General features: G+C 35.8%; 1 protein-coding gene across 2 annotated transcripts in view; it reads right to left on the reverse strand.

Moving 5' to 3' along the window:
* LOC120345316 (S phase cyclin A-associated protein in the endoplasmic reticulum-like) overlaps window positions 1-27,008 on the reverse strand; it is a 76,678-nt gene that overhangs the window by 5,799 nt on the left and 43,871 nt on the right. For both annotated transcript variants that reach the window (XM_039414714.2, XM_039414715.2), the window contains exons 30-32: window positions 25,119-25,271; window positions 10,958-11,149; window positions 509-563 (exon numbers count right to left, since the gene is read on the reverse strand). In XM_039414714.2, coding sequence (XP_039270648.2) covers window positions 509-563; window positions 10,958-11,149; window positions 25,119-25,271 — 400 coding nt within the window. The remainder of the gene's footprint in view (window positions 1-508; window positions 564-10,957; window positions 11,150-25,118; window positions 25,272-27,008) is intronic.

The following is a 27,008-nucleotide window of genomic DNA, read 5'->3' on the forward strand; positions in this document are numbered from 1 at the left end:
ATCTGGCATCCTGTCATGCTTTTTTCAAATCGCTCAATGATGGCTGTATTGGAAATCGGTTGAGTATGACCCAATGAAGATTGAAAAAGCTTTGAAATGATAAGGTTTTTGTAATCAAAGTTTTTTCGGGAATCGGAGTTTAAATTTCTATAACCCGAGTCGGTTATTCGAATGCCTCGTAATTACCACTGATGATTCGACTTCGCGGCTCTGGCTGCAGCGCACTCAATCGTATGAAGTACGTCATATATAACTGAAGATTTTACGTAAAAGCATTAAGTAGTCCTTACAAAAAATTTAACATTGTGAAAATATTAAAGGACCTTCCTCCATTCCAATTTTCTATCAAATTGTGTTTTATACCAAATTTAGTTTAACATATCTTGAATGACATAATATTTTTGAAATTACCCGTGAATCAAAATTCAACATTATTGATCTATTGGAATGCAGGTGTTTCATTGCTATTTCTACATGTCCTCATAATGTAAAATAAACGCTACTTTACCTCCGTATTTTATTTTTTCCAAGGAATCCAAGTTCTCGTGATCTTCCAGGAGACCCTGAAAATTGAATTCAACATTATTACTTACTACCGGGGATGTCAAAAACGAATCGAATACTCGAAATTCATTATATTTGTTATAGTAAATGAAGAACATTCTTAAGAAATCAGGGATTTTGAGCCATTAGACAAGCGGATCTAAACGTACAATATCTCAAACTTGTAACAATCAACACAGAGAAAACAATGATTTTTTGATTAACGTCGTTTCAGATTTCAGATCTACCTAAAGATACAGTGATTGATGTTATTTTCCACATGAACCTGCCCCCAATTTAGAATGTATTCAATAATACATTTTCGAATTTTTTTTCTCAGAATGTATTCGGAATAGTAAAATATCCGGTTTTGTCAATATCAAAATAAAAATCAAGCATATGTGCATTTTATCACGCACACAATTCTGCTCGTTTGTTGCGAGCAGGAGAAAAGCCCACGGGTATCAAAAATATATCTTCGTATGGGATTATTTTTAGCAAATGTTTATTTATTTTGGCATGCACGAACCAGATATTTGAATCTTACTTTCAATCCTTAGAATGTCGCAATTTCAATAAAAAATCATTTACAATCGTGATTGATCTAGTTCAGCGTTTCTATATTTCAGACCAGCTCCAGGTAAAATAAACCCGTTTCTCGTTCACTATTTTTAACGTTTCAACTCTCACGTTAGCAGATAGAAATTATTCTCTCTTCCGAGCCTCAATTTTAATAACGGCCACGCTCGGCCATGGGAACATGAAAGTTCTCCATATTTTCAAATGTCATGTGACAGGGTTTAGGGATGGGCTTTACCGTTGTACAACAATACTGATCTAACACGAAAACAAGAGAATTAATACTGCATATAAATAAACAAGCATTCGAACGTGGCTTTATCAAGATATTTATGCCACACCTGCCCGAATATATGACCATATTTGGTAGCTATGAGAAAATGACAAAGATCAAAGTTCATAAACAATATAAACTGTTGTTTCAAAAATAATTTCAATTTGGAATTCGGGGAAATGTTTTGAAGGCATGCAAATTTTCTACACAAATAAGGAAATATTAACCATATATGTAGCCAAAGATTGGCAGAAGTAAAGACAACGGCTTGGTCGCTGTTCGGGTCCCGAAGGCAGATTCTTGACAACAAATTTAGCTAAACTTGCCTCGTGTATTTAACGAAAAATGGAATGACTACTAGCGCTTTAACGACTAACATGTTGTCAAATGGTGCTTAACTATGTTAAACAGGTAATAAAGAACACGATTTGCTAGTCGGGGATTTGGAAAGGTTGCGACACATTTCGACTCATACGAAAGACACAGTTACGGCTTAAATATTGAAACGGGTCGAAATACTATTGCGCTAAATCGAAGGTAACCTTGTTGAAACGTGCCACATCAGGTGATATCCCTAAAGATAAAGATCTGGGTTTCCAGTTTCAAAGGGTTGCCTTCCCGCTCTATGTATGACAATTTAGGGCCGATTATTGCATCATTAGCGGCGTAAGTCTACGATCGGTGTCAGAAGGTCGATACCTGAAAAGTTAACCGCATGGTCAACAATAAAACGATTCAATTTCGTTCATGCATCCACGTATTGCATTTGATCTCACTTAATCCGTTAATAAAAATCAAGCCCGACCATATATGTTATATCAGATATTTTATACATCAAATTAATCTCCCTCATTTTGGGCTTTGTATATCCGGACAATTCATCGGATACCCATATCCGGTTTCATAAGTGACCCGCATCGACGAGGTTCAAAGCCAGTGTCATCAAAATTCGTTGTATCCAGTAGCCAAAAAAGAATGACCAATAAAAGATTGTTTACGTGAATTTGACCTTCATAGGATCGGGTTGAATATCAAAGAAATGATAACATCTAATAAGAAGGCCGGGTTAACCTAGGTCAGGGGTGTGCAACCTTTAATACAGGAGGGCCAGATAGAAATAACTGGGTGAAACCGCGGGCCGCACCTTCATTTACCATAAGCTATATCAGGGGTGGGCAACCTTTTCCGGCTCGCGTGCCCAAATCGGCTAAATTTAACGACAAAATTCTTCCGCGTGCCGACCAAAATTAAAAACAAAAATACACAATAATAAACCTTCTAAACATGTAAGCTACAAACAGATTCACTATTCGGGAAAATATCAGTCCTACAAATAGATTCGATTACTTTTCTCATTCTATATAATAGAGACTTCTTCTACTGCATTGCCGTTGATAGAGATTTACATTGAAAAAAAGTTACGAACTACTGGTTTAATCTTTCAGGCTACTCCTGTTATGAGACTTAATAAAGTTCATAACTGAGAACAGAAAATCACAAGCATATGTAGATAAAAACATGCAGTTGCAAAGTTTTTGAGACACGAAAAATTCTCGGGAATGGCTTCCCAATCACGCGATAGTTCGTTACTGCTCTTCTCTCATGTATTCCCTTCTATAATTGCTTATATTTCTTTCGAAATCAATTTATTTCAGTAAGTGAGCAAGTAACTCTAACCAACATGAGCTGTACAACTTCATAAATAAATCAGAAATGAAGAAAAATGGTGACACAGACTATATATTACGTAACAATGAACCCCCCAATGAATGCTGCTATGTCTCGTCACAATTCATAAAGAGCTAACTCAGTTGTTACGTCATAATATATTTCTTTGTAGCCATATGTCATGAAAAGACAAAAAGAGTTCAAAATTTTAAATGAATAACAGATTGTTAACAAACGATAATGAATAAACAAACACCGAGCTTCATCAGATAAATCAGTGCCTCGAAACTTTTTATCTGAAAGAGAATGATCTCGTTTCTGATGCCTCACTCGCGTGCCGAATAAATGGGTTCTCGTGCCAAGTTCGCGTGCCAGGGGTTGCCCACCCCTGAGCTATGCCTATATAGTAGCAGGCACAAAAACTTTGGTTATTGATCTTGTGACATGCGTTGTCTGCACAAGCCAGCTGTATCGGCATTGTGAAGTCATACTCATGGGCATATATAATAAATTGGACTCGCAAAGAGATTAGAATTACTTGCATGTACCAAATCGCTGGCAGAACCTCATTCAAAATTGGCACTTCTGCGCGGGCCGCACAATTTTAACCTGAGAGCCGCATTTGGCCCGCGGGCCGCAGGTTGCACACCCCCGACCTAGGTGAATACGATTCCCACAGTTGTGAGAAGGTTATAAATAACACCGACCGCAACTTGAAGATTGTTCATTTGAAGATGAGGATTTTAAGTAACTTACTCCAATCAAAAAAAAAACGTATAAAATTTCGGGCAATGTGGATCTGTTGTTATTCAAAATCGATGTGTAAGTTGTAAATCATGTTTACAATTAGTGTTTGTGGCTGTGTTTCAAATTAAAACCCGAAAGCAAGCTGTAAAAATTTTTTTTTTTCAAATGTTCGACTGGTTATGGGAAGATATATGACGTATTTCCTTCAAATAAGAATGTTGATTAACACACAATGCTCTGAATGCAACGCAATGCACTGAATGCCAGAAACATGATGGAATTTGTAGAGCAAACCATGTATTGTTCAGCTGATCATTATTATTCATACAGCATTATCCATCCATAAAAAGTATAAAAACGATCAACTTCTTTCTTCGACTTAAGGAACGGTGATAAACTTTGGGCGCTCCAGAAGTGCAATGGAGGTCACTAATTTTGTTCGCCTCCTTCACATCAAGTTGCGTAAAGGGACTGAAACCGATGGGCAGGGGGGATATTCAATGGGATAACACGGACAAACCCCGAACTCGTAATAGAATTAAAATAAGGAAAATAGGAATAGAATTATGGCCCAACCCTAACCTGGTACACACACTACGGGAGTACCAAACTTTGTTCTATACCGGGCCATAGGTAAAACCCAACTATGAAGCAAGAGTCAGTGAGACATCATAAGACCACTGCAAAATACACCCACGATCAAAGTTAGTTGCACAAAAAAAAAATAGATAAATAGTTACGAATTCTGATTAATCAGTCACGCAATCGAAAGTTTGCATGCAAACAACAATATGCATTTTCATTGGCGTCATAGGCCGACTGAAAAAATGAGGCTTTCGGAATGCATGTTCACCCTATCCGAAAAAATCATCATCAAACACATATCTCTGTATAGAATATTAATATTTGTATGAAAACAACAAAGAAAATGCGTTACGTTGTATACAACACAATGTTGTATTGGTATGGCATCAAAAACGCGCGTCAGAAGAATGATTTCATAAGCGTATACAAATGCTTGATCGCGACCCTGGAAATGGAACAAACGCGGTAACTGTGGGTGGATAGATAGAACCCAAAAAAAATGGGTCTGAAAATAGAGATCGTGTTTCGCCAACAAAAATCATTAGTGCTTTGCAGACAAATTGTCGCTTCTGACAAAACCAAAAATATTTTACATACTAATATACGCAAATTACATATTATTAATGTAACGATACTCTTACCATGATGCGTACGTATATCGAGAAATCGCGCGTTTTCCAGTCAACCGAAAGGTCAGTATAGAAAGTAAAAATTGCAGGAGTGACGAATTAGAAAAGATAGGTATAAACAACATTACCGACTATACTCATTTAACATTAGATTTTCCACGACATTTGTTTGAACTCTATTGAAGTAATCTTTGAGAGCCGAGGGGTACACGGAGTATATAAATTTTCAGTGTATATTTCGACAAGCTCGTCGGTGTGAGGGGAAAAATTCTATTTTTTATACGACGTCATTCACGCCGTTCGCTCTGAACAAGGTCCTGTATACAAGCAGCCACTATTATCTAACGATTATCTAGTTCTAAAATTATTCATTATTTGCTTGTACTCTTTTACACTTTAGAGTTAGTTTCGAATCCAACTACCAACTCAATGAAATGTAAAAATTTTAACCGGACCGGATCTATAATTTAAAAGTGCGAGTCCTCTGTCACGGCAAAGAATTACCCCACGATAAGGGTTAAGTGTATACTCATTGAAATAGGTGTATAGTGTAACCATGTATAATAAAGCATCATTTATTTTTATTAGTTATATGGCATGAAGACATATCTATAATTTACCGGCCTTCCAGAATTGTACTTTGAAAATCAGGTGAAGACTTCGAATCTGCACCGCATACGAAATGATTCTATTGATAGTGTTGATGCGAATGGTGAGATTAGGGAAATATAGAGATTAAATTATTAAAAAAGAGTTACGAATACTTAATACCGAGAATATTCTGAAGTCTACATTACGACATATTTAGAGGAAAAATGTTCGATTCACTGTGTGTATTTGATACTTTTCATCAATTTAGTGAAATCTTTGTGTACTGTGTTAGCAACTATAGGCCTACTACAGAATTTGTGACCTTTAACCCCACAAAAGAAATTGACAGGGAGAAAATTTATATTCTCCCAATTTACGACAGCAATACAAATATCGTTTTACCAATGCAGTTATAATTATTGATGGTCGACGTGATTTTTACGAGACTTATCGACAAAAAACGTGTTTAATATAATATTTGTAACCTCTCGAATTTGTAGCGAAAATGTGGCGTTACATGGCATAACATAATAAAATTATTTCGTCGAAAACAAACAGCTTTTATAATATCAACCTCGAAATTGAGTAGCGGGGTCAACATAAGCAACGTGCACGAATATATAAACAATGGGCTAATGGTTTTGAACCGCATTCCGATGGCGGTTTTCAAGGGGTGTTGTCGCAAGTCATGTGTTTGCGTTCCCGGTAACGACCCTACTCTAAAGAAATCCCGAAAATTTTACTTGAAAATTCAGTCATTCAATTTCGCAGATTTTCTTATTAGCAACCAAGCATAAACTAAAAAAATAAATAAAAAAACGATTCTTTTTGTAGAGCATAATAAAAATCGTCCTTATTTCACACCTATAAAGGCCAATGTAAATATTTTTTTCAATAAAAAGCGGTTTCGTTAGTAAACCGCCATTATCTAAAGAGATTTTTTAACCGCCTACGCTCAGTACACAAACATGCGGCGCCGTATTAAATTATGACGTATCGAACCACGTGATATGACATACTAAATAAAAAATGCTGTTAAGAAACGTCATTCGACCATTCGGCCACTGTCGTTTTGATTGCTAACGAGTGCTTTGTAATTTGTAACTTTCTTGACCCAAAATGCAACGGAATTGGTATTAAGATTCTAAGATAAGGCCAGACTGTTCATCTTTTCACTATTTCGCATATAACAGTTTGAGAAACAAACAATTTTTGCAGATACACGACGTATCCATTAACCGACTGTGGCTAGGATTCGTTACCATACCTTCCGCTTCGCCTCAACTCGAATCACGGGCGACGTTTATTTAAGTTGATCTGTGGTATTAGCACTGTTTGCGTCACGTTTACCTCGCTTATCAGAATTTGGTTGTATTGGAAAAATTTACAAGCATGTAACGTTGTTGTAGACGTCTCTGAGATTCAGCTGTATTTTTAGATTGGCTCTAACTCCAAGGCAAACAGAGAAAAACGGCATTTTTTCATCGGGTTTTCATAAATGTTGACCGCCTTAATCCTATAACAAACATCGACGAAAATCGGTCTACCACACGCTGTTCTATCCCACCGAAAATATATTTACACTCCGGTCAACTGAATAAACAGCGGTGATAGCCAGAAATCCCTCAAATAAAAATTTCAATGGACGTGGTACCATTCTTCAATTCACGTTTTATGTTGTTGTCATATGGGTAATACACTTAGACGGCTTTGTTGTATAGACTGTATCTCATCGCCAAAGAATTATCGCTAAATTATACTCGACCAAACGTATAACACTAGCACTCAGCCATGTTTCAAACTTGATCAAACATATACAGATGACTATATTTTGATGGGATTGGCACCCATGAGACAAAGATTTATTTGCATGTCCCGCGACAAATTCCGACATTCTCTTATCTCGGGCCCGGAGGAAGGCGCTTGACAACCAAAAATGGCGCCTGGTGGATGCAGCATTATTTGGTCATAAAATGCATTTTTTCTAATTAAATATCGCGCACTTTAATAAAATGTAAAAAATAAAAATAGATACCAATCGATGACGTATAGCGGTCAGTAAGGAACTGGCTTTTTGACCTTTTAGCGCTAAAGCTTTAACGCTTACCATCGCGACGCCTAAAACGGTTTAATGGAACAAGTGTCGCAAACAATAAAAATTGAGTTTCAATAGTTCAAAAAATATTCTTATTCACGTATGATTGACAGCGTTTACCCCTTATTGGCGCTCAGCGGTGGCCAATAAGATGATCTCAATTTTCGTGTAGCTTCTGTAATATTTAGTTCAAAGTCTCAGGAATTTACATGCTGAAGGTAAAATTTTACCCTATTTGAATTTTTATCACGAGGCTTTTTCACAATGATTCGAGAGCCGCCAAAATAAAGTAGCAGTAACAATTCAGAAATATACCAATAATAAATCAAACCTAAACAAGTGAGCTACGTTCAGGCCAGCAGAGGATACGATTCTCATATTTATCCCGAGGAAGAGAAAAGTCGATTGGACAGCCTAATCAATGGCGAATTGCGCCAAGTTCGCGTGAAGAAATACAGTAGTTCACTAGATAATGGTTTCATATGCATAGACTTGAACGGCGGAGGAAGCCACCAGCGACCCACTCTTGTGACACTAAGGAGTCAAGCAATCCTCTCGCACATAATTAATCCACCATGGATTTAAATCATCAAAGCCAAGGGGGAAATCAGCCGTGTAATAACATGCATATTCAGGACACTTAGAAAGATGTGTATAGCGTCTTGAATAAAGCGTGTCACACTTGTCCCACACTTGTATCAATCACATTTCATATGTGTACTTCATATGTGTACTCAAACCATTGGCCCTCCAATACATATCTAATTAACTCAGAAGTCAGAACAGTGGGAGAAGTGGTACAAGAGTGGCAAAGTGGGACTAGTGCGTTAAAAGGAATTTTTGAGTCTATTCAATGAGATATATTTTCAAAATACTCGAAAATGTGTGTTTTCGCAACCCGACTATTTCGATTTAACGTAATGTTCATTTTGAGTGACGTCACAACATTTTCAGACGATTTATTTACGAAAACATTTCGATATTATTGTGTAAACGACCATTGGGTCACGGGGTAACGAAATTAACATACGACACAAGTTTGTACAGACCACAGTGACGCTCAGCTTGGGTTCCGAAAGTCAAAATGAAAAAGTCTCTATTATTTAAATTCCCTAGAAATGACTATATTTAATTTGTTCGAAGAATTTACCACAAGTTTAATTCAAAGGGGTATAAATGTAAGGCAATTAATTACAGTCCAGCATTAGTGGAATAAAATCACATTCAGTTTTGTTCTATTTACAGAGATGTCAAGTGTACGTATAACTTCAGGATTCTGATTGCAGTAAAGACATTAATAGGTTATTAATTTTTTTTAATGTGTTGAAACAAGACACATCGTTTTAAATATTATTATTTGTGGAATAAAAAATGACGCTTATCATCAGTACATGGTAAATTAATCCTAACATATACTCGGCCGTGCATAATTCGAAGATACACGAGCATGAATATGGCGGGTATTTTTCTACCCATGCAAAATCAAGTAATTATCTACGATAGTAACTTGTATAATAGAAATTAATTGTTTGTCTGATGACAGGCGACCGATGTCAACTATTTCCTCTATTGATGAAGATATGTCTGTGACCTCTTGAAACAATTTTTACCGACTAATCTACATTGTCTGGGCAAACATTACACTGTTCAATTTAATCGAACTCGAATACTTGTAGTTTTAAGTACAAAACATTTACGACGTACGTCTTTTTACGTCTTACCGCCATTTCCTCGTTGAGCATGTGAGAAATTTCAGAAGTAAAATCTCAATTTCGTATAATGTCTATTTAAATTTTAAAGTATGCTGTAAGTAAAATGTGAGTGAAAGTGTTGCGCGTTAGACAATTTATCCCCACCGAGAACCTGGTGCAACTACCAGCGATCGTTGCAATGTACCCCCTACCTATATAGCTCAAATTTACCCTTCCAGAGGGGTAAAAATTATCCCAGCTGGGAATCCCCGATCTAGATAGATCAATACGACAACCCCAAAAAAGTAGGCAAAAAAAATTTGACATCAGACTACGTGGCATCATCACCAGCATATTCGACCGGGTGAAGTCAAATTAAAAAAATGTGACCCAGAAATTATCGCAGAGCGGAAATAAACAAAAACATCGAAAAAACGATGTTTACTTGTTGATTTCCCGCTGTCAGAGTCGCATCAATGATACAGGAAATAAATAGATTACGAAAAACTATTTGTATTTTGAATTCAAATGTTGCGTGATATGCTGTTTTGACGTACAAAGAAATACTGCTTTACGTGATTCCCTGACAATTTAAGTTGAAGCTAGCGAATTGAAAAGACCCTCGTCTTACTGATTTTGGAGGTTAAACAATATATACAGGAAATTAGGAAATTTCTTATATCTGATAGCAAGTCAAAATCTCGTTAGCAGAAGTGTATTATGCACCAAAGAGGGAGTTGGATTCATAGTTGCGGCGTACGAAACAGTATTTCTGCTCTAATAAATTTAGTTACAGGACATAGTAGTTTACGCATACAAAGATGGCAAATACAATTTATCTAAAATACCACTGGCAATTAACGTCTTTCAAATAATCCGGTAAATTTAATTCAAATAGTTAAGCATTACTGTGAAAAATGACAAAGAGGCGACAATCTGGCAAAATCGTTAAGCCAAAAATAACGTTAGACAAAATTATATCAACCACGCCAGATCGGGTGTCTAATTAATGGGTTGCTGTGTTCCGGCTGGATTCGAATGATGTATTATTTAAAAAACATCGTAGACCGGAATAAATAACCCGTAAATAAATAACGTGGGCGAATAACAAGACACCCTCGAAAAATGGAAAGTTACAAAAAATGTAGTAAGCACGGAACTGAATGCAGCACATAAAACGAATGCTATAGATTCGGTGTCTGAAGTCAAATCTTGGAATTTTTCTGAGAAGCGTAAACCAGAGTTGTGTGTTAGAATTCTAGATTTAGAATCCGGATTCGGAACAGCTGGCTTTAAAACTTAGAACCTACAAGGAGTCGAAGTTGATTTATTTATAAACTTTGCGCCGGAAAACGAACAGCAGTCGGAATTATCGTCCAATCAGACCACCACTCTTTGCACTTAAAATCATTTTATATATACATCTGCATGATGACAGCGCGACAGAGTAAAAAAAACATTTTTATTATCGTTTAGTTGTCAAGCGTCGTAATCTTCTCAATTACTTAACGTAACCTTGCTTTTTGTCTAGAATTGAAAAAAAACATTAACATACCTTAATATAGCTCGATAACAAACTGCTGCTGGCTTCTTGTTCCAACATTTCCAGATTAGTAGGGTTGTCATGGCAACATGCAATCAAGGTTGGGAACAGGATATTGGATAATCTGGGATTGCTGAAGTACGAAAATGGTAAGACACACAGTTGTTGAAGAACGGTCGGCATTGCACCTGAATGTATCGTGTCCTGAAATGAAAAGAAATATTCATGTTTTTCTGAATCTGTTCCAAATATAAATCATAGTACCTAAGTTTCTGAAGTATTATATCCCAACCCAGAACCTAAAACCATGAATCCCTCTCCACATACCTAGCTCAACCGTTTGCCCACAATATATATCTACCCTATCCCAAAGCATCGAGGAAAGCGTGAGAAAAATGGGACAAGTGTGGCAAGTGTGCTAACCGTTATCCACAACTCACAAAAATAATTGCACAGATAAATCATAGTTCGGGCCGCACGTATTCAAATAAAAGCAATGGTTCAAAGACTTTGAAAGATGTTACTATATATACATTAGAAAGAATAGAAATTGGAACACCGGTGTAGATATATGAATCACCCGACAAAACTGAAACATGAGGATGAACATGAATAGTTATAAGGCTGAATGATTGAGGCATTGGGGTCAAGACACAAAGCTTTGTCATCACTCATTTTGACGAAAAATTGAAATCGTTTTTAGTACATAAGATCAGTATTTCAAATTAATTTTAAATTCACGTTCAATTTTGCATGACATTAACACCAGGTGAAAATCAATCTCATGTGCGTTTCTCCTACGATTTAAAAAAGAAATTATTGAAAAACTACTCCACGCGAGGTAAGGTAAAGAAGAACTTGAAAGTATTGGAATGATAATAGTTCTTCGTAGATAAATGTTACCAAAAATCCACCATTGAGGTCAAATGTCACCAAACAGCCCTTCCGGGAAAACAATACAGTCATATTATTACCGTTACAGTATTGCCCATATACCAAGTTCGATGACCAACATACAAAAACAACGTAAGCCAAACTCGCCGCGTCGGTGTAAGATAAAACCAAAGAATAGGATAGTGTTCCGGTATAAAAATAGAACACCCAGAGGCAACGAGATTGTGCGAAAAGAAGGCTGGACAAATCTCACGCGTTACTTGTCAACTGACCAACACCAGAACGTAAACTAAGCTTCGTGGGTATCGGTAACTTAGGCCTAATCCCGATATGCGACATGAACGCTCTCACAAGCCTAGTGTGAATGATTTAAAGCAGGAATAAAGCAGGGAAGTGCAACCTTTAATACAGGAGGGCCAGATACAAGTAAATGGTTGACACCGCGGGCCGCGTGATATTTAACATAGGCTTTCTGGTCGTTACAGGCACAAAACTTTTGGTCATCTCATTGATCTTATGACATGCGTTGTTCTCCTCGTACAAGCTTGTTTCGGCATTGTAACGTCATATATGCATAAATTAGACTTTGGTATTGGCTTTGCATCGCAAAGGGATTGGGATTACTTGCACGTTCCAGATTAAACTAAAATAAAAATCTGTTTCGCGGGCCGCACACCATTCAAAATTGGCATTTCTCCGCGGGCCGCACAATTTTTCCTTGCGGGCCGCAGGTTGCACACTCACTATTTAAAGTATTAACGGTGAAATATGCGTGAATTTTATGCTACGTTATTACAGTGCTTGAGCAAATATCCTGGGCACATTTAGTAATGACAAATTACGAAAAAAATGACAAAATTTCAGACGAGCGTACGAAGTAGGTATAAAATTTGGTGAGTAGCGTGTTCTTTTAAAGCTACCGCTTTCTCGCTACCCACTACCCAAATTGTTAACTGGTATAAATGTATGATTAGTGAACACGAAAATCTTGCATCGTACTTCCACAAATTTATTTCCGAAAATCACACTTTCTCATACAAGCAGTTGAGAAACTAGGAGTATTTAGATACTGACGGAATAAGTCAATGAGTGCAAAAACCTCATTCACGGTAACTATAGAAGAGCATTCAAAAAATATTTTGAAATAATATTTTATGCCCTTTGTCACAATTTAGTTGCTTAGTATATGGAGGGTATTTTATTTTGTATAGCATATATTTTGAAACCAAATCCTATAAAAACATAGCATATGACTCATTGGCTGGGACATTTTCAGGCCAATGTAACGATATCTCCCACAGCTGGTCACAAAATCATTCCAAATTATTTTGCGGAATTTGCGTTCAGTAGGATTTAGGGTAATGTAATATCCCGCGGTTAGCGTACCGGCAATAGGTTACGAAAATTCATTACCGGCGCGGTAAAGCTATGTTTTCTTTTTGTCGTAATCCGTCTTGATCTGGGACAGACAGAAATTTAAATGATGGTGTAGCGTACAGGTGTTTGGTCCCAAACTACAAGAATAGATAACACAATGTATACAAGAGCGAAAATTGTTTAAAATGCCGTTAAAACTTACATACTATTGACTAAAATTTAAGACAGTACCAATTGGGATACAAAAGCGGTTTTAAATCAAACCAATTTGGAATATTTTGAAATCATAGGAAATTACAAAGAGTAAATTTGGACGCGTCTAAAAACATTCACGAAAATTGACAGTTGTATGTCATGCAACGTCTTCCGGATAGGTTTCAAGCGTAAATTAGAATTGATTACAAAAAAAGCGCTCGAGAAGTATGTGCGCCAAGATGGCGCATGACCTGAACCCTAACCGGGTACACATACTATGTTCAGGTTGTGCGCCATCTTAGTGCACATACTTCTGGAGGTCCAAAAAATGATGTATTTGCCAACGTTCTACCGGTAGCTTCTTATGTTTCGTGATTGAACAGAATTCATACCCGTGGATCGTTCGCCTAACCAAACGCTTTCAATTTTTAGTTCCTATAAATATTTAAGATTATTACTTTTATTCCTTTTTTAAAACACCCTGGGAGTCCTACGAGGCCCGATATTTTACCAAAAATTTTGCTGTTTTTTTAATCAAGAGGAAACACTTTTTATTCCGAATTGCTCGAACTCTCCCGCATTGCTCGACTGACGACCTTATTTTAGCAAACTCGTTGATCTCTGGCCTTGCCGTACTGGTACCGATGCGCGGACCTTCCTTGTTAGCATTATTGTTACGTATTAGAATGTCATATAACCTCTTGGTGATTAACATGAATTACAGCATTATGGTTCGCAATTCATGTCTCCGTTGAATATTACGTAAAATATGAAACAAATCAATACTTTCGGACATAAATGGAAACTCTTACAGCAAAAACAGCTTTTCATAAGTACTCTCTTAAAATATACATTTTGAAGTATCGACATTACAAAATTTCGCTCAAACTAACTCTTCGAACGAAAGGTCGTGTAGTCCGAGTTTGTGCAAAAGTTTAAATTATCAAAATTTAATTTTGACCGGGGTTCGGAGTCGCAGTCGAGATTTCCATCAATCTGGCATTTTTTCAACTCGGAGTTGGAGTCGATTGCAAATGTTACCACAACCATCCTTAATATGCGAGTTATGTGAAATTAATGTGAAACCTATGAAAGTTATGAATATTCACCTACTCCACAACCTTGCAGTTCGACCACCCCTAAAATGTGAAAATAATGTGAAACTTGTGAAAGTTACTAGAAAATGTATGTGAAAATTATATATACTAAACAAACTTGCAGTTCGACCATCCCTAATATGTGAAAGCTATAAGTTATTGAAAGTTACAAAATACATAAGACAAAACAATGCCATGTTTATTCCGACCAACAAACATCAAGAATAACAATAAATTCTACATACAAAGGGTACAGTTGTATTAAACAACAAGACAAAATTAGGAAATATTGTGAGCGGAAATAGCGTTAACCAAACTAAATCAAAACAAGCAACTGTCATTTCTTCTCAATAAAATACAATCAAAATCAAGTCATGTTACGTTATAAATGAACACAATTCGTACAATGACAGAAAAAATTTTGCCTCGTTCACGTTTGGTCAAGTAAGATATTTCTGCCATGTCAAAGTCACAATGAGGTTATGACCGCAATGAACAGAATCGCTTTCAGTTTCATCCAGATTGTAAGAGGTGAAAGGAAGGAATTCCAGCGAACCTTGATACAAACATAGCAATGGAATCCCCGATTCTAGTCTTTGAAGTTAGTCCATGCTCGTAGATTCGTATTTGTAATAGGACAGGAGATTTCGTAGGCGGACAACGTTTATTGTCTTCTTTTCAAGCGAATATCAACAAAATGAGATTATAAAGAAGTAAGATATTTCTTTTGTATTTTATTTGGACCGTGTGTGAATCATACATAAAATTGAGAACTCTTATATCGAAATCAAAAATGAATAAACTCGAATGTTGATTTCGATCAACTTGTGTGGGATTTGGCGCATTTAATGTTAATCTTATCCCTGGACCATGCCTGACACGTATGTTTCGATACCGACAAATTATCTCTTGTGATGTGTGACATCTGACCTCTGGAATTTGACTTTCGATTTCGTTTGTAGCAAATTTCGAACGCAGGAAACGTGAAGAAAAACAATGACTTGACCTGAAATCATCAACTCACGATCACAAATAGCTGACATAAATCATTTTAACAGTGCCTTAAAAATTTTGTGTCGCTTGGCAGAAGGTTAGAGCATTCATATAAGTGAGATCATGCCAGTGCTGGGGGGTCGGATCTGGAGCCATGGAGCCACGACAGTTGGAGCTATCAGCAATTTTAGTGAGTGCGGATCCTAACTATCTAATTATTTTTTTCAAATTTATAATTTTAAAATATTATGATTGATACCTAATACAAATAATAAAATCTATTTTTTTACAGCTCATAATTTTTTTCGAATTTCATTTCCTAATATTAATTTAAAGGTTCCAAGTTAAATTTATAAGTTTGATAGTTTCATTTCAACATATGAAACCATACTATCATAGTTTTGAGTCCCAATTCAACAAAACTGCAATCAGGCTGGTGTTTCATGCTTGTGTGACCCAAAAGAGCACAAAAACCGCCATGAATATATGTAGCCGGTGCCCAGATCTGACATGAAGCTCCAGAGCCGGGGCCAGCTTCACATAAAAAATGAAGCTCCGGAGCCGGCACCCAGCTCCTAGATAAAAAATGAAACTCCGCAGCCGGATCCATTGTGATTTCGTACCAGCACCTCAGCCCTGACTCATGTAATTGATACAAGTGAGGAACAAGCGTGACAAGTGCACGACGAGTGCGGCGATTTTTGAGACACCCCAACTTCACTAGTGTAAAAAGTCTTCCGTTCTACTATCCTTTCACGATGGATAAGGCTAGCCTATAAGACTATAAAAAACATTTAAGAATCTTTCTGCACAGACACACGTATAACTTTCGAATAGGTTTTGTTCAGACCAAAGTCATACTTTCCCAGGCGAGCCCCCCCCCCCCCCGTATTACATGGATGACCCAATGCAAAAGCATGGAAGAGGGACCCGTAGAAACACAATCAATAGAACAGCACGATTCGTTGGGCAGTGAGGATTAAAGTCAGATTCGACCATGTATGGTGATACCCGGTAAAGAGAATGTTATTTAAAGTACGGCTAGGTATTTTTCGAATACCTGATGATTTCAGAATCAAATCGATTTTTTTTTCGAATCGAATCCCGAATACTTGAAAGATATTTAATTGTATGTAATTTTTATTTAATTTTGATGGGTCCTCCAGGCACAAAAATTACTGAAAACATAGAATTCATCTATGAGAAAGAAAAAAATATGTGAGAATTTCATTGTAAAAATATGGCTTCATCCCGTCTTTTGACAACCAAATAAAAAACAAGAGGGTGGGAATTCGAAATTTCCGTCTGAATCGATTCGAATAATATACAGTACTACTCGATTGGAAATGCTAAGCCAAAATTCAAAGCGACGTTATACAAGATTATTGTGTCTTACATACATAACAAATGGGGTTTGTAGTTTTGTTCATAAAGATTGTGAAGAATTTAGTTGAAGCTTTTGATCATTTGTCCAACCCGGTTTGAATGGAACCAAAATATTAATTACAGCCTTACAGGCATTGGGTTTATATTTTTTCATTCGTTCACTTCTGAGAAGATTCTGTACAAGCAGACACAAATATGTAACAAGCCACTATTTTGAAATGAACAGAATATTTCAACTGTTTTTGAATTCGCTTTTACAAGAACAAGAAAGATTAAAAGTCGAAGTTATGAACATCATTTCGAGTAAATAACCAAGCGTCTAATTCAACCAGGTGACGTACTTTATTGGGGTTAATTGGGCGTGTATAATACATTTATGGCAACAAGTTATATACCTCTAGCAGACAAAGGTCTCCGCATGGTTTCAACTTGATTGGCTTACCCCCAATATAGAACAAGGAAAAAGCAAAACTACTTTCTGAGAACTCAATACGACCAATTTTAGGGTTTTGATAATCCCACCTTTTCGTGCTTGAGGTATCTAAATCCCATACACGACCGCGCTACGTAAACTTCATCAAGCGGTGGCCATGTTTGGCTTAAGGATGCAGGTTTATAAATTCCATTCTATGGGTAGTATACCAGTAAATTGGATTGCTTACTTTGACCCCGCGATCTTTAGAGCTAATTACCTAAACAATTTGCCGCAAACTCTAGAAATAGTTGGTATCGTATTACAAAGTTTTCAAAGGAATTTATTAATTCTTTATATATAAAAATTCAACCGCCGAACTTCACGCAGCAAGCTAGAAATGGTTCAGAGAGTTCTATTGCCTAGGTTAATGGTAGTGTAATGAATACCGCACTGACGATAAATTTTTTCAATAAAAGCCAGCCATTCAATACAAAACACGCTTCCCATATTGGGCTCCCAAGCCTGTGAAAGATTTATAATCTTTCTCTATGAATATTTTAGTACATAACAATCGTTGTAATCGACGACTCGCCAGCGCCACACAAAGGACGATAGCGTATGCAAATCGTCAAGAAGTCTTTACTTTCTAACAAAAATTAGATACGGTATGAGTTAGTGACGATAGTGAAAACCATTCAACGGCGCCGAACCCAAATGAAAAAATTGGAAAAATATAAGCGGGTGAAATGCAATAGCCTTAATACTAATATGTATGTAACAGAGTGACGATAAATTTCGTGTACAATTTTAACACTATACGTATGATAAGAAATTCCTGACTTTTTAGAAAGCCAAGAGTTCGGCAGGTGTAAGGGAAACGACATACCAATACATGCTTTGAGCGAACCGCCTGAAGTGCGCGGTTGTTTGGGGTAAAAACAAACTGGCTTCCCCCGTGGCCCATCTGTCATCGATAAATTTAAAAAAATGTTTTGGTGCCAAATTTTTCCAAAATATCGTGATTATATTCATACAAAAGTACCAAAATGGAAGATAAAAGAATGATAACATATACGCAAATAAAAAAAAAAGCAAACGTTGACGACGATAACAATAAAATTACCAATCTCTATATTGCAATAGCCACGGCTTTAGCTGTAACTAAATTGGGTTACTATTACAAACACTGATGAAGTGTCAAATACTAATACGTTGCATCTTTTTCTTTTACGCTCGGACAGTTTAACCTGAAAATATCACCACGCATTATACGTGGCAGGTCTTACTAATTGAATTAACATAATCAATCAAACGTCAGAAACATCCATCATACCTGTTAAAAATTAGAAAGTTGCCATATTCATTGCTTACCTGTTTATCTTTGAGAGACGATACTAGTAAATACATGATCGTGCATTATAAATTATTATTAGCCATTTTGTAATAAATAAATCTGCACAGCATACATCAAAAAATCATTGAATACATCAGAAAAAAACATTTTTATGAGAAACACGAAACAGCGCAAAACAGCAGTATTCGGGAGATCTGGATATAATACTTTACGCAAATAGCTTGTTTAACCCGATTCGTAAAATCGGGGCAGTCAAGTGGTAAAAGAGGGGGCACGACATTTTTAAGACATCCCTAGGAGGAGAAATATTAAAAAAATGGTTTTGATGGATGAAAAGTAGCGATCTGAGAGAAGTGAGTCAAGATTCCATAGCTTTATAACACAAATACATTGTATGTCATGGCAGATATCACGATTTTGGTCACGTGATTGAAATTTCCAACGAAAGCATCAGTTCTGTTAAACAGGGAGTCGTCACATTTCAATGTGTCTAATTTTACCGTATGTTGGAAGAACTTGAATGTACATCCCCAGCGTCGATATTTCAAAGTTAAAATGGGCGGTGAACTCAACTTACGTGCAATTAGAATATGTGATAAATATAGGTTTTGGAAGATATTCAAAAATATGATGAATGAGCTATCATCATAACAAATTAGCTTTAAAAGGCAAAAAAATCGGAAACAAACGTCAGACGTTCTTAGAACAAAGATAGACAAGATTATGTGGTTACGATCTTAAACAAACTGAACACTTTTCATATAGGTTGATGGAAGAGGAACCTTAACTAAAAGTTTGAAAAGCCAGGACAACATACTGACGATTTTGTGCAACGGATGCGCGAGTCTGTCTCTAATGCCAAAAAGGTACCATAATTTGGAATGTATTCAAGAGAGAACATAACTCTTGTACAAAGCGGTCCAAAATTTGAAAACTTTTGGTATAATCAGACACAAACAGAAGTTCAAGCGCAAACAAAATTAAATTCTTTTTTTCAGTTTTCGTAGAAGTAATAATCATGGAATTTATGGGTTCCGTTTTTGTGCCACTCTGATACATATCGACATATTTTCCATTGCACGGAACAAGGGTACATTTATATGCAGGAATGAATTAAAACAAATCGAATATTCGATTCGATTCTGAATTTTATTGTATTTGATATTTAAAATACTTGAATTTAGGAAAATTTTATTTAGAAAAAATTATTTGAGCAATTGAAGTCTCACGGTAAAGAAAAATTCAAAAATTCATTTCTTTAAAATCGAAATTTTTTCAAAATGTTCAATGTTTATTTCAACTTTTCTATATTTCTAAATTTAAACTAACTGAATTTACATTGACTCCTCTTTTCTTTAACATGAACCAATTTAAAATATATTAGATATTTCATATCCAAGAATATTATTTTAGAATGTTTTAGACGTATTAGATTATTTGGTTTTGGTGTTATGGGTAGGGGACTACTGTAAAAGATTCAAATGACCGCAATATCTTGGGTTAGGAATCACAAAGAAACTTGAGTATACCGCGAACGAGATGATGATGGGTTGACCGGAGTACCGCCAGACTAAAATCAGAATCCTCAATCTGTGAGGGCACAACAGTTGTTTTTCCTTTAAAAATAATTTGGAAAGGGCATATTCAAAACAAAAATATGTCTATTGACACAAATTCCCGTAAGGAAGATTGAAAAGAAACGATAAAAGTTTATATATTATACAATATGAAGAAATTTGTACTGTAAGCAAAAGGGTATATACTACGAATAACCAAGTAATACATCAGTATCGAATAAAACAAAGGCGATTCGGGGTCAATTACCGGTCTAATCGGATTAAGAGAGAAAAATTGGTCAGAAAAAAATAGCTTTTTTGAAACTTTTCCGCATTCCTTAACATTGTTGAAAAAATCAGTCGGCATGCATAAACAAAATTTTGATGGATGGAAGAGCGCAATTATTAACACAGAATACTGGTTTAAATTTTTTAGTTAGGGCAAAACAATAATCCATCAAAGAAATATATTCCAGCTAGATTTATCTCCGGTCAAAGTATGTTCAAGTGAAGTTTTCAATTACAAATTCAAAGGCGAGAATGTGTAATTTGGTAATTATTGTGTTGATTTATTACCAAGAAAAAAATTATTTTAAGTTTATAGATTTCCAAAATATTTGTACAGTAGGAGTAGTTTAAGCGAGTGGTTTCTGGTATCACCTGAAACTGACGTTTTGTAATTTATCAAACGGCAATAACCGTGAACTAAGTAGAAAACAGAACGCTGTAATCCAATCAAAGAATGAACATATCGGTATTTTTAAATATTGAGAAACACAATTGAAGAAATGATAAAGACAAATGGTTTCAATACAGCCAACGGTATCCACTTTGTATCGATGACAGCCTAGGAGTTCATCCCAGTTCTACCAGGGGGGCACAGCACACTTGTATTATGTTAACGAGACTCTGCTTTTTGTCCATTGGTAAAAAGTGATCCTTGAAGATCAATAAGACTACACTACAGTATCATGCTCCTTATTTTTTTCTGGTTCTCAATTGGAAAATCAATTTGTAGGTATTGCACAACTGATGCGTTCAGCCCCAACTCAATCTCACTCATGTTTTATAATGTTATATTTTCCCTGTGTGTTGTTTTTCCTTTGGTCTTTCCTTATTTTAGATTAGAGTGTTGTCAAGTGTTAGCTTCGATTGGTCCCGCCGAACCAAGGCACGTTTTGGTTGGCACCAGTCGGGAGTCGATTTGCGTTTTTGTAAGAAAATTATTTTGTATGTTGTGTCGTTTGGGTTGTTTTTATTTGCTGTTTGATTAGGAATAAAGGCAGTCAAACATTGAAATCTTCCGAATTTTAGCGTAGTTGATGGCGTTTCAAATAATACGAGAAAATGCTGCAACACAAGTGCTTTTTCAATCGGATTTTGTAGAAACCACGACGTATGCTTTGTAAGATGAGAATAAAATTGTAAAATAAAAGTGCACATCACTGCAATAGACGGTAAACCAACTTCATAAACCATGCAACAGAGTAACATAAGATCTTATCACGTGAATGTACGAGTTCATTTACTTCAAAAGATAATTCGAATGGTCCGGTCTGTTAGTCAAATAAACGAGGCGTTATTTTATTTATTTTTTATACGCCACCCTTACGCTTCAAACAAGGCCCTGTACAAGCAGCCATTGCTAGGTAAGATGTTATTATTTTTAAAGAAAATGAAATCTTTCCTATTCCGTATTGCCTACCTAATTTATGACACCTTTGACAACGTAGCGGCTAGTGGGTATGAAATTTGAAACAACCCGATATGTGTAACACCACTAGGCAGTGGAGTATTTCATCAGCACAAGCCAAAGTTTCTGACGAAGCTCATCTGATACCATTCTGCTTCAAAGCAATGCTGAGTGTATTTTCAATGAGAAGCTCTGTTTGTAGTAGATGATAACTGATAACACAAGTAACATAACTGACTAACTCAGGGGTCGGGAACCCATGGCTCGCGAGCCATATATGGCTCTTTTGGTGACGGCATATGGCTCCCAGAAAAATCTATTATTCTAAGATTAAGCTTACTATTGTTAGTAGACTTCAAACTATTTTATGGCCAAATTTGGCAAAAAATTCCCAAAATTCCCAAAAATTCCCGCGTTTGACAACGCGGGCCCAGCGCATGTCTATGTTATGTAAGAGAATTACCAGACAGGCATTGTGACAAAACATGGGGATTCTGGAACATATATTGTGACATCACAAAGCGATAGAGTTTTAAAATACTACGGAGATGCCTAAACGAAAAAGGGTGATGAGTATCGTAGATTTCAACTTGGGCTGCATATGAGCAACCGTTCCAGGCCCGCAGCGACAACATGCAGCATCAGAAGTCACATTAAATGTATATTGACATGGAATGTGTTGACTTTTGAGTAAACGTTTCAGGCCTGATTAAGTGAAGAAATGTTATATGGCTCGCACGGAAATGCAATTGAAAATATGTATATTTTAGGGCTCTCTTGACCAAAAAGGTTCCCGACCCCTGGACTAACTGTAAAAGGTCCAACTTCCAGTGACGTCATCAAGAGGGTGAATATTAATGAAAATGTTGTGAACATCCGTTCAAGACATTAAAAACACTCTACATCACGGTGGAAGTTATGAGCAGCCTTGTGTACAGCGACAAGACACCATCTCACAAAAAATGATTTTGATGAATACCTTCACCGAGATGTTATTCATGATTTTTGGTATTATAAATTGTCCAAGTTATTAGGATTTCCCATTTAAGATTATAAAGCACAAAACCACTACAGCCTCTGCAAACAGAATTAAATTGTTTTCAGTAAAACTTTAAAATTCCTTGTCGTTTAAAAAAAAGCAAAAAATAAATGTAATTAATCATAGACCGCGATGGTTTTTTTTTCCTATTCAAAACTTGTAAAGAGAGAAAATTTTCATGCATTTGTCGTAATAAATAACAATAAATAATCTTATGATATGCATTGCTAATAGACACCCACGCAACGAAAATACCACGTGGATAAGTCACCACTGACGTGCTTCACGACAATAAATACCAAGTATATGGCAAATATTAGCGGATGACAATGCAATAAACACATAAACAAGATGTGACATTAAACCCTACCTATTATCAGATGATGTATTATTTTAGTTTCCCTGTGATCTTCGATAGATATCATATTTCTAGAAAACTAGCGTCGCTAAAGGTTAGATTATATCGCATAAAAATGTCTAATTAAAATAGGCGGCGTTAAAAATTATGATTTGGCATGCCTGGTTAAAGTTTAAATCAACCCCAAGTTAGTCCTTAGAACAATGTTTCAAACTTGGCCTAAGATAATTTATTAATTACTTGTAACTCAAAACTAGTGGAACTGGTCGCCTTCACAGTTTCAGAGTTAAGGTCAAAATACGACAATGAAAATACCACACATAAATGTTATCGAAAAGAGTTTTTTAAATAAACCTGTATATATGTAATAGTCTATGGAATTAGTTTTGGTTTCGAACTAAATGGTATTCGAAAATGATAATTTTCAAGAACACTGTGTTTCGGTAGCATCCGTCATTGCTAAATATGGATGACTGAATGATTCAGTAGAAACATCTCATTTGAAAAGATGAAAATTTTTACTAAATTTTCCAACAATACTACGATTTAGACTTGCAAAGCAAAATTGATATTTGACATATTTTGTAATTTTTCTTTTGGTATATTTTCAACATATTCATTCAACATAAACAAAATCGATTGCAAGCCCGACTATAATCTTCGAAAATACAGGGACTTCAAAAACCAAAACTCATAAATTTCTTCTCGGGTACGGTACGAGAATAAAGAAAATTTATTTAACATCCGAACTTTCTGTTTGTGTAAGATTTATACCTAAAAGTTTAGTAAACTAGGAAACTTTGCACATAAGTTATCTCTCTAGATTCTAGAATATGTTCCAAATGACCTGGGTTTATTTTTTAGACCCACTATATATATAATTCGGTACTCCTGAAGTATGCGCACCAAGATGTCGCACAACCTGAACCATAACCTGGAACACAACCTGAGTTCAGGTTGTGCGCCATCTTGGTGCGCATACTTCAGGAGGTCCTACAATTCGATTTCGATTTAATTCTCAATCATTTTATTTCCTATCAGAATAGGGAAATTTACAGAATGAAATATTTCCCTCTGCAAAGCATTACCAGTAGATTACCGGTAACTAGTTTTGAAAAGATCGGTAATTTTGAGTCATCTCGATAAGGTTCCCAATAAGCACTATGTTTGACCTTAGTTTGAACTAGGTTTGAATTATATAACTTCCCAGCGTTATAGTATACTTGTCATTTTTTGGCTATGACAACAGAAATTAATTTGTGTTGTCGTTGTCGTGTTACAAATACTATATTATAACACACTGATGTGGCAATACAGCTGCAATTATGGGTCAGCGAAGTCGGCACCATTATACATGACATTTATGTAAGTCAATGACACGTATATGTACAAAATATAATATATCGTTATGTTATTCGGTTTGTTGTCCTCTTTGTTGTGAAAACAATATGTGAAAAGAATAATTAAAATTAATTTCGTATATTCACTCGAGTAAACGAGTCTACTTTTCCTCTGCATGAAATTCAAAAATATGTATGGGACAATTATTGAAATATCAATGAGCAACAACAAAAAGGGAAAAAAGTGTAAACTATAACTTTAGTAATTTGAGATCTCATCTAAATTCGCACAATTCCGTAACCAACCACGGCAGAGATCATCTTCCATATGATGGCTAAAAGATTCATAACCAGCGCGCTTATCTCTTGAGCGCCTCAAGTCTCATAAACTATGACGAATGAGCGTCATAAGATCACGTGTAATACAGTGAATATGTAACTGTGAATAGAAGACAGCTTTTTAAAAAATATCATACCTGATTTTTCTTGTTGCACAGTGCGAAATGGCCAACACAAACGATAACTTCGTGCAATAATATTTCGTGTTCACCATCATGTTGACAGTACCACAATAAATATGTGCAAATGTGTCGAAATTCAAGTGACACTCCTTCTGCTCCGAGACTTTTCTGCAACAAAAATTGACATTGTGACGATTCAATTCGAGTGTGATTTACGACTTCAATGTTATAAAAATAATTAAAGAAAAGACTAATCCTACGCTTTTTCTATTTGGGAAATTTGCTGTTAAGTTTGCGAATTCTTACAGAGATTTTCGTATTTTATTAATATTCAATACAACACATACGCAACATCGACTCCAAAAGGACACCATTGGCAAGCAGTCAAGGCAAAATGCTTTAAATGCACATGAATTGGATTTCTTACCAAAGGATCGTATTTAAAAGTATTTAAAGGGAAAATGGAACGTACGGTACGTAGGGGATTAATGAAGTTTGAAATTTACCATCGCCTCAATATAACGAAATCGTAATATAGCGTGGTCCACACAATTGAATGGAACTATATTTAAATGAATACCAAAATATTTTTATTCCCGATATTGGTATATGAATATATGGCTCGGTCGAGGGGGGCACATTCTAAAAAAATTCCTTACAACTTAAACGACATGAATTGATTGGATAAAATCGGTTTGCGTCTATAACCATTATTCTAAAATAGACTTCGTACGACAACGCCCTCGGGGCCGTGACATGAGCGCCAATGGCACATTACAAAATTGCTGCAATAAGATCATTGTTTTGATTGATTACACGCGATGAAAATCATCCAAATCAATGTATATTTTAGACAAGATAGATCACAAAGATAACACGCGGATTGCACGCACCAATATCGTGCCCTAAACATCAAAATGTACTTTAAAATTTTAGTTTTACATTACTCTGAAATTTTATTTTTACTTTACTTTAAAATGTTCATTGTCATGCAACTGGTATACGTGTCCACGATCTTTATCTTCATATAAGTGTGCGAATGCAACCGAGAATCCGTAGTCGAATCACGATTCATGGAAGCAAACCTACCCACACAATTTTATCGGATGACTCAGAAATACACAAAATATCGAATAGAGTACCGGAAGATGTAAAATGGCGTCGGTTTAGATCGGTCTTTTGCGGTAATGAAAATGTTTATCCATATTAGTAAGGATAAATTTGTTCCGTATGAACTATGAGCTAAGATTTATGTCAACTTTTAATGACCTTATCTAGGACATGGGTATAGAATTTGTAAAGTGTAAAAAACATGGGTGGGTTCTTGTAGGTCAATATTGAATTGGGGTTTTCCGCGATGAGGACGTGACATTTTCATTCCCTAGAATCTGCAATCCAAGCATTTTGATGGAATGATATAAACCTGATTTAACACGGAGGGACATTAAACATTTTATGCAGTGTGGTTAAATGACGCAAGAGTAAATAATGTATAAAGTCGGGAGAAAAAGTTTTTTTACCATCACATAATACCACAGTACATAATCTACCTAATTGACAATGCTATACAAAAGTAAATTACGTAGGACATAAAACTTGAGCGTAATTAGGCATTAAAGATGAAATATTACTATCTAAATTACGATATTAGAGATTTATTTCAATTGTCGTTCCATTCTGACTGTACCAAAGAATAATATCTTGAACACTTTCTGGTCTGAAATTGTAAAAATAATTGAAAAAATGTGAAACTGAAAATAATTGTGCTACCTGTTGTACCACTTTTTCAAACGACTTTCTGTTAAAGCTTATAAACAGTAGTATAAATCATTGTATCCTAATATCGAGTGAATTATTAAGAGAATAACCAATTAATAGGTTTCAATTTTGTGGCTTTGTTTGTTA

Source organism: Styela clava, chromosome 8 (genome assembly GCF_964204865.1).
Source record: "Styela clava chromosome 8, kaStyClav1.hap1.2, whole genome shotgun sequence".
Classification (NCBI taxonomy): domain Eukaryota; kingdom Metazoa; phylum Chordata; class Ascidiacea; order Stolidobranchia; family Styelidae; genus Styela; species Styela clava.